Here is a 9,338-nt window from a genome sequence, read left to right on the forward strand (position 1 = left end):
GAAAAAATGCCACTTTTCTTTTCTTTTTCGGTCGTTCCCAGCCCGCCACTTTTCCTTGACTCACCCCTTTGTATCAGATCATCACCTCACCCATGGGATCTCAATCGCATCGAATCGCTCATCCCACGCGTATTTATCTCGCCTACGCAAGCCACCAGGTTCTCTCTCCTCGGCCGAAACTGAAAATGGGGGCTAAAAAGACAAAAAGGTAAAAGCAGGGTCTGAAACACCTTCACCACTCGCTTCAGGTGCGTGCATGTGTGTTGTGTGTGGCTTTTCCTTCTAGGGTTCCTTTTCGGGGAGGGCTGAGGAAGCGTGGCTGGGCTTCTTTCGTATTCTTTTCCATCGTGTGGTTGCAGTTACAAGAAGTGGCATCTAGATTTCAGGCCTAGTTCCAATTCTCACCCAAATGCTTTTGACTTTTCCCCTGATTACGAATTTGTGGCTTCTCTTGCAGGAGCAGAGGAACTACCGACCACCACAAGAAGTGCTCGGCAGTCGTTGAATCCGATAAGCTTTGGCCCATGTGCTTCCATCTTACTTGGTTAATCCAGACAAAGAGCATCACCAAGTAACTCGCTTAGCTCTCGTGCTCGTACTCATACCTCAACGACGGGCTCTGTTGGTCAGTGGCCATCCAACATCAAGCAAGACCCAAACCATCGTAAATATACGCCTTGAATACTGTCATGCATTCCTCGAAGCCGCGAAACTTCATCTTCCTGCCCGGGTCATCCCCGCAGGGTATCTATAGTGTCCGTATGATCCATAGTCGTCATCCCCTTCTTCCATGTCCTTTTCGAGCCCAAGCAAGCTAAGCTCCATGCACCAAACAATATGCGTACAATCCCAATCAAGACTCCTTCCTCCACCATGTTGATATGGATCCATGCTGAGAACTCCGCTTCCCTCGAGTCCGCCCATTCTTTAACCTGCCTTGTTTTTCCTTGGCCTTCCAGTCCCTGTCCTATCCTTTTCTTCCCTTTCTTTCCTACCAGAGTCATACCAATAGAAAGATGCAATTAAAACATGTAGTTCCTAGAGTTGCGCCTTGAACCTCTAGCAGTAATAAAACAGAGCCAACAACCCATTGTTTGAGCTCGGAATCGAATTTTGATAGTAGTAATCGTGGTGATAATGGGGGATTGTTTGCCCAGCTGGAGTTAAACAGCATCTTGTCCACGACTCATGGTGGTCTAGAATGTTGCTCTTCATTCCAGTCGTGGTGGATCCCAGGTGCGTTGCCCAGCCGAGGCAAGCACACTTCTCCCAGTGTCGTGAATAATTTTGATAATCTCGTTATTGAACGTCGAGTAAATATCCATCGAGAATGATCGACTCCATCTGCGAAAAAAGCGATATTGGCGCGTGGCGCGCAAGCGTGAGGGTCGATCGACAGGGACGCGCCAAAAGGAAATTAATCAATCACCCTTGCGCTCCTTCGCCCTCCCCTGTGCCTTCACGCCTCGACATTTCCTCAGCACCAGTCTGCGGCTTTGTTTCAACCGGAGACGCTTGCTGATGCCCGCGTTCGACCTCCTCCACCGGGCGAGGGATGCCCGAGTGCTGTGACAGTGGTCGTGGCTCCTCCGAGAGCAGAGACGATACCGATTGCTTTTGAGATTCGCTGCGTTCGCTTCCCACTCGCTCTTGTGAGGGCCCCGGTGAGCTACGTATCGGCGACATTCGGCGGAGCGGTCCTCCAAAGCTCTCTCTTCGTGATCGTCCTGGGCCTGCGGTTCGAAACGGCGATATGTCGCTTCTTTGCCGTGTATGCCCCCGTCTTCCTCCCCTAGATGTCGGATTGACAAAGCTGCTCTGAGAAAAGGGCGGCGGCGGGGATCGAAGTCGTTGCTCGATACGGGTGGGAGATGGAGCAGGTTGGTGCTGCCCCGTGGCCTTGCGCTTTCTGGGAGTCTCCCCTATGGTCACAGAAGCTGCGTTAGTCTACAGAGAATCTTGCTTCCTCTTAGGCTTTGACGAACCGGAAGGGCTTCCGGGTCGGTTCGAGCCGCCGCTGGCTTGCGATGTTGGCGGTTGCCAGTGATGGAAGTATATCGAGGGGCTCGACTGAGACTCGTGCTGCTGCTGCTGCTGCTGTTGTTGGGCTTGGTGCATGTGCGGGCGCGAGTGCATCCCGGGAGGAGGACCATGCGTGGGCTGAGGAACGTTTGTGTTGAGGCTCGGCAGTGCCCCCATGGGCCTTCCTATGGCACCGCTCACCGTCTGGCCTCTCTGCCTCGTGGGTGACCCTGGGTACGCATATCCAGTGGCCGGTGGTGCCGGGGCGGGAGGGAGACCATGATGCTGTGCGTGAGCTTGCTGTGCCTGTGCGTGCGCCTGGGATTCTCGCTGGTGTTCAGGAGAAACGGGCCACCCAGCAGGCATTATCTGAGCCCTAGGGACTTGTGAGGGTGGCATAAACTGCTGAGCCCACTCCAGAGCAGCCTGTGGCATAATACCTCCGCTGGCCATCCCGGTAAAGACGAGTGGAACCATTGGTGGAGGGATGCCGCCCGAGAGAGAGGTCCTCAACATGTCCATCTCGACTTTTCGCTGCTCCAGACGCAGACTCTCTTGCCTCGTCCGCTCCTCCTCTTGCCTTCTCTTGTCCTCCTCAGCTCTTGCCTGCAGCCAATGCTTCATAGACTCCTCGGCTCCTTGCCATTGCTGAGGCGGAGCAGGTAGCTGGCCCCAGCTATCCCTCTGCTGGTGACTTGGAGGAGCCAGCGCGGGAGGTGGCGGGGGTGGTGGAGGAGGTGCATGATGCGCAGGTGGAGGAGCAACACCGGCTGGAGGCTGCTGAGGAGGAAGAGTCATGGCCGCCGGGGGAGGCAGGCCACGGTGAGGAGCCGACATGGGCTGGGTTGGTGGGCTGTGGCTCCGGTGAGCGACCGGCAAGGACTTGGTTGCTGGCTCTTGATATATCAAGGGGGAGAAGGTCGAGAGGTTGATGGCGGAGTCGGCAGGTCATGGACGGACTTGTAGCCGTAGGTTGGTGGCTGCTTGACGGTAAGCATCGTTGTGTGGCAGCTGGGCTACGCCAGTGGGGGCATGTGTGCGTGCGTGGGCGTTTCGGGGGGCTGTGACTATGTTGCTATTGACTTTTGCAAAAGGGATGCAGAAGTCAAAATGACACAGCTGAGGCCAGAAACATTGGTGAGAGGGGGGAGGAGGAGAAGACGAAAGAAGGATGAGCCGAGGGGGTAGGGACGGAGGGAGTTTTGTGTTGGTGTTGTTGAAGCGGAGAGAGCCGATATAAAGAAGAAGAAAAAGAAACAAAACAAGGTACGATGGAAATAATGGGGAAACAATGGAAAAGAGGACAAGAGTAAAAAGAAGGAGGGCATACGATGTGGATGCGGATGCACGCTTTGTATAAGGCGGCCGAGATGGCGATGGCGGCGGCGGGCAGGGCAGCGGGCGGCGAGCTGGAGATGACGGCCAGCTTCAGAACTGTGGTGGCGGTCGAAACGGGCGGGGCGGATGAAACCAGTTGACAAGGGCCAAGCTCATTTGGATCCGGTCATGGATGGTTCTTCCACATGGCACACATGGGGGGCACGCGCAGAAAGAAACAGAAAGCCAATGCTGATGCTGCCAATGGATGGATGTTGGTGGTGGAGGGGGGGCCCAGAGGAAGAGACGGACTGAGAAGAGGCTCCAGCCAACGCCAGCAGGTGGAGTCGACAACAGACGGGAACAACAAGCCAGAGAAGGAAAGTCCCGGACAAGGAAGGACTGGACTGATGAGCAGCGACTCGGGCTCTCGAGACAGAGCCAGCTCCAACTGCAGCTGAGAAGAAATCGAAGAGAAGACCAGAAGGAGAGAATGACAACCCAGATAGGTACCTAGGCAAGACCACGACGGACGGATACCTTACACGGGCTGCCAACACGGACGCAGGTACCAGCCGGCGTAATATGTTAGTCGGTCCTGTGTTAACCAACAGACAGTCTGTGTGGTTGTCGATGGTTTGAGAAACCCGTCCAGAACTGTCCTGGCAATAGAAAGGAATGACAAGCTGGGGACCGGACCTCCTCGATAATGCAATGCAGCCCAGGCCTAGGATCTGGCTTGTCCAGAAACCGGCCTTCCCACTGACAACTCTGCCGCGACGGGGACGAGGGTAGCTCGCAAGCTTACAGAAGATCAGGGAGCTAGGAACAAGGACAACAGTTCAGGAACGGAAGGAACGAATGGGAATGGAGATCGAGGTGGAGGGAGGAGGAGGATGGTGATCTTCAGTCCACGATGGATGAGAGGGAAGGGAAGAGGAAAAAGAGGGCTGAGCGAAGGTGAGGATCAGAGTAGGTGGAGGTGGTGGAAAGAGAATGGAGCACACCCGTACACGCACACTCCCACACACGCCCACCACCCGCTTATACGCACATCATCAAGCGCCGGCCGCCGAAACGTCTCGTCTCTGGCGTATCCTCCTCCGACCTGCGTCTCGGCTTGCTCGCTCGCTAGCTGGCTGGCTGGCTGGCTGGATTCGCAATCAAAGAGATTCCCGGAGCCTTCGAAGGGGGAGAAAGCCTTGGTGAAAGCCCTCCCCGGCAAGCCAGGGGATGAGACCGGGGAGGGTCAGTCTAAGAGGGTCGAAAGCCAGAGCCAAGGGCTCTCGAACAAGATGGCCTTGACAGCCAGCCAGCGGCCAATGGGTCAAAACGCCAGCAATTACAACCGGGTCACGCCCATCAACGACAATCAGGGCAAGGTCCGAGGCGGAAATCGTGCCAGTGTGGAGAAGCGAGCGAGCCTGGATTATTTTACTAAAGCAAGGCCAGGCAAGGTTACCTTGGAGGTTTGGGATAGAAGCGTGTATCAGAAAGAGATTTGACAGATTGGGCACATGGTAGGGACTTGGCTTGGTGTCGGCCACAGAGCACTCTCTGGGATGAGGATGGGGACGGCGACTGGGACAGGGGTCAAGGCCGGTGGTGGCAGTGGGTGGCAGAACAGCAGGGAAAAGTGGCTGAAGCGACTCTTGGAGCTGAGGTAGGAATAAGAGCCCAGTTCGGTTGCCAGAGTCAAGTGTGGATGGGTTTTAGAACTCGGAGAGCCAACAACAAGGCATGTGGGACGGACGAGGACGAGGGTAGGGATGGATGAATGGATCAAGTCCAAGTGGAGGGGCATCGGGAGCCAGGGAGGGGCGTGCACCATCGACCTTGTGTAGGAGTGTGTGAAGCAGAGCGAGAGCTTGAACAAGTTGCCTGGCCCATCTCCCATGTTCTAATGGGTGCATGTAAGTGAAGCTGCTGGGTCGGCATCCGTAGGTATTCGTTCATCGAGGCTAGATTGAGTAACTACTTCGTCCAGTCTTGTGTTGGTGCGGCTCAGGAGTTGACATTGAAAGAGATGGGCAAAAGTAAAACCAGACAGGTGAGACGGGATGGCTGCACAACCTGTCTCTTGTTAAGCTTTCGTTCGTGCTTAGCCCTGCCTACCTTGCAGCTCTCGAGAGCAAAAGGCCATGAGGTAGAGGGCCATGAGGCAAAACCCTATTGCGAGCACCTTTGTCCAGCCAGGCACTCTTCCCGTCTCGAGTTAACTCGTAGCGGGGAGTGTGAGACAGGTTGCAAGCACCTCCGGTAGATGAGCGGCAATTCAGAAAAGCGTCAATGGCGTCGTTGCTCGTAAACATGGAGGGCTGAAAAAAGCCCCGTCGGCGCCTAGGATTTCGATCCAGTGCAGCAGATAGAGGACCGTTCTGGCGTATGACGGACGATTTGCGAGCATTTGGTTGGGTCAAGTGTTCTGGTTGTGTCGGGTTGGGTGCCTCAGCGGCCACGTTTTTCCCGTCTGTTTCTCGTATTAACCTGCCGTTGGTCAGTTGCGGGTTTTCTTTTTCTCTTCTCGAATCCAAGCTCTGCAAGGGTTTTGTCAAGCTGCCCAACCAGTCCGGGGTGCTGGTGATGTTGGCGATTTAGACTCAGTTGAGCAGGACCATGTTTGGCTCGTAGAGGGTGCCAGCTAGCTGTGCGGTTGCATAGCATATTTTGGATGCCGGCCAACCATACATAACTATGAAGCCATTAATACGGTACAGCGTCTCCAAGGGAGGGAGGGAGGTGAGAATTTGGGTCCCAAGAAGAAGCTTGACCAGTTCGTGTTGTGCCATGTACTACAAGGATTGGGCACGACTTTAATTGAGGCACGGGAAGTGGGCAAGTGATGGATCTCAGCAAGTGGCCCAAGAGCGGGCTGCGAGAGACGGTTCCACCAAGCGCACTTCCCATCGTGGGTTAGCAGCCGGGTTTAAGCTGCTTGTGGAGATGCGGAAGAGGGAGGGGCGTGCGAGTCTGCGCCTTGGTCTTTCTGTGCCAGGGCCTGTGGCTGTGGTCTATTGTTTCGGGTGCGACGGGGGTCCATGACAGAAGAGAAATTGGGCCAGACGAGCGGGAATATGAAGTTGAAGCCATCGTGAAATGGCGTTTTCTAGTCTTCGGTCTGGGTTCTGGCTCTTGGAGATGTCCAAGGAGACGTGGCTGAGGCCCTTTCCTTCGTGCCTGCCTGCCTACCCAGGTAGGTGCCTCGTCTGGCAGGTGCCGTCGGCATACTGCTTCGATCCGTTCTTCCTTCCTCACCTCTGCACCACCTCTACCAGCTTACCCAGGTAGGTAGGTTATGAGCAAGTTTCCTCAGCCGCCCTTTCCGTCCAACGGTGGCGCCTGGGATGGAAGTCAAGGTATCCATCCATTGAGAAATCCATCAGCCTCGTGGTTGCTTTGCTCTCTTCATCTCTTGGCATTGTTTACCGAGTCTCCGCCACGCTCTCACACTTCTCTGCTCGGTGTAGGTATGTTGGCAAATCCACCCACGGAGCCCAACTTGGCGACTTACACCAGCAACGGCCTCACACCTCATGTCAGAGTCGATCAGGCACCCAGGACAGGCAATCGCCAATCGACAGCCTTCAACATTGTCGACTCATGGCCCTTGACTAGGGAAAAGTCTATTCACGGACCACTGGGAACGGCGACGTTGCGACTTCTGTCTGGTGAATCTCGAGTGGCAACATCATCCATCGTCATCCCCAACGGTCAAGCGCTTGCAGATCCCTTTTGGCTCTCCCGCTTGCCCTTTTGTGCCCTCAATTCCTCGGGGCAGCTTGGTCTGGCCACCTGGCTAGTCAGCTTCACCTCCATTCTCGATTAATGATGCCTAGGTTGGTCATGATGCATTGGCCGAGAAGCTGCCTCTTCCTGTGGCCATCTAGCGCAGTCAGAGACAAGCTCTAGACGGCGGAGAGCAATCCAGATTCGCCAGCCACCGTCACCATCGCCAGGATGCTCTGAGCGATGGGCGGGACCTTACCCAAGTTGATCGTTGAACCTACCGCCACACAGCCACAGGCGCCAGGTCCGTCTAGAGCACGATGGAGCATGGCGCTCTAAGTGGTGCTCTCTGGGCCCCGCGAAGGCCATCCGTTCATTTACATACCTGGTAGAGAACGTCCTATCGCCCGTGATCACAACCACAACAAAGAGACAACCCAACAACAGCTTGGGATTTCTCCCACCCCGTCGATTTGTGGATGAGAAAGGCCGTTAGCAACCCTCACCATCCCTCCAAATCTCCCTGCTTCATTCTTTGCATATGAAGCATCCAAACCTGTCTGATCTGACGGCCATCGCCCACATCTCGTCATCTGTTCATGTTGACTTTGAACCCTTGTCATCGTCATCACAGGGCAAAGATGAGCAAGGTCAGTGGCGCCCCACTCTCAGACCCCACCCTCTCTAAACGGTTACCGCCCCTCTTGCGCCGTTAGAATTCGCCGGCTGCCGGGAGTGCGCCACGATCCAGGTCAAGGTTAGAGTCGCGGGGCGGACGACGATCAACAGGGCCTCGATTTGCTCGAGTATGATTTGATGTGCCTCTTTCATCAGCCCCAAGACCGAATCTCGTCGGAAATAGCGCCCTCTCGAGCCCACGTTGGACCATCGGCAAGGATGGTCAATCTGTGTAGTATCCGTATTACGCAGGGCCCCCTCGGCCAGTGAACTTGGACCATCCAGATCAGACAAGGCGCCGCGGCACCGATGGGTACGATCGTCCGGAGAAAATCAGACGACTGGATGTCTTGAATATCGATGCAGGCTCTTGGTCTTGTCTGTTTCGTCCAGAGACAACAGGGGTTCGTTCTCGTCAAATCCATTTGCCCTGGTTGCCGTTGGGAGTCGACTCACAGTCCGTGACGACGTGGCCGTCATTATTCAAGGCCAGCATTCCAGGGATGGAGATCCTCATACTTGCGCTCGCGGGCACTACCGGTTACGTCTTGGGACACTGGAGAGCCGGGGCAAATGCAACGCTGAGTGATGCATCGGCAGGTGCATATCCTGTCGACTGGAGCAGGGTTCCTGGCATCGAAAGCGTGAGGGTGCAGGCTCCAGTATCAAAACCTGGCGAAACTCCGGAGTGGGAAGCAATACGATATCTTAGGTGCCGGTTCCGGACTAACACTCAGAGGCTTCATAGTCTTTTGCAGTTACACCAAGACCTCAAAAACTTTGATAATACCACTCAGTGTATCACCGTGTTACAATGGCCTCTTACATCCAAACGTCAACTCCTCTAGCTTCCTCCAAGAACAGGTGGTACAGGGAATATGTACTGTATCCGGCCGTCCAATTCATGCCAGGTAAGTAAGTATCCGATACTGAAGCTGACTGTTTTGCTTACCACGGCTGGTAATCAGTACGAGGTGAATGGAACTCGTGACCAAGCTCCCTACCTGGGTCGCATGGGCGCCCGTTTGAGCCTCTGGCGGAAATCGGCATGTCAATTTGGGTATACCCAGCGCTTGAAGAACCCTTGTCGCCATCGTCGTGACCATCATCATGGTACGTCGGCACGCTTACCGTGGCTAAGAGGATGAAGGATTCGCTTCCTTTTACTGTTCTCTATTTCCGAGCCCTGGAATTTATCCGCAGATGAGCGCACGGTCCATGATGCTTCACGGCACAGCGTGGAAGCGTCCAGTGTAAGTGAGGCTCCAGACGCTGCGAACTTGGCTACCTAGCTAACGATGCTCGAGGGTGACAGGCTTGGTCAACAACCGAAATCATTCTGTGATATCTGGTTGACGCAGCAGCGCTGGGGTTCTCTTCGGATCACCAGACCAGGCCAGGCTCACGACGACTGTAATTACAGCGGACTGAATTCCATGCCAGAGGTGCTTCTTATGGTGTGCAGCCGCAAGCCTCGGGGCGTGTGCATGGGACAGCACCAGTCAGAGAAGGCCATGGAGGCTACCAATCAGCGAGATCAGAACCAGCCTCTCTTCCAGCTCTGCAAAGCCACAGATGCATCCAACCCTGGATAG

General features: G+C 55.1%; 2 protein-coding genes across 2 annotated transcripts; one reads left to right on the forward strand and one right to left on the reverse strand.

Moving 5' to 3' along the window:
- Positions 1 to 1,425: 1,425 nt before the first annotated feature.
- Positions 1,426 to 3,020, reverse strand: MRS44_002706 (uncharacterized protein; the record flags this gene model as incomplete). The annotated part of the gene is made up of 3 exons (XM_065622928.1): positions 1,426 to 1,922; positions 1,986 to 2,875; positions 2,983 to 3,020. The coding sequence occupies 3 exons, from the start codon at positions 3,018 to 3,020 to the stop codon at positions 1,426 to 1,428; spliced, it is 1,425 nt and encodes a 474-aa protein (XP_065479000.1).
- A 5,833-nt stretch (positions 3,021 to 8,853) lies between these two features.
- On the forward strand, positions 8,854 to 9,338 carry MRS44_002707 (uncharacterized protein; the record flags this gene model as incomplete). Its single annotated transcript, XM_065622929.1, has 3 exons — positions 8,854 to 8,856; positions 8,947 to 8,996; positions 9,059 to 9,338. The coding sequence occupies 3 exons, from the start codon at positions 8,854 to 8,856 to the stop codon at positions 9,336 to 9,338; spliced, it is 333 nt and encodes a 110-aa protein (XP_065479001.1).

This window comes from Fusarium solani (genome assembly GCF_023522795.1).
Source record: "Fusarium solani strain SB1 chromosome Unknown bctg00000001, whole genome shotgun sequence".
NCBI lineage: Eukaryota > Fungi > Ascomycota > Sordariomycetes > Hypocreales > Nectriaceae > Fusarium > Fusarium solani.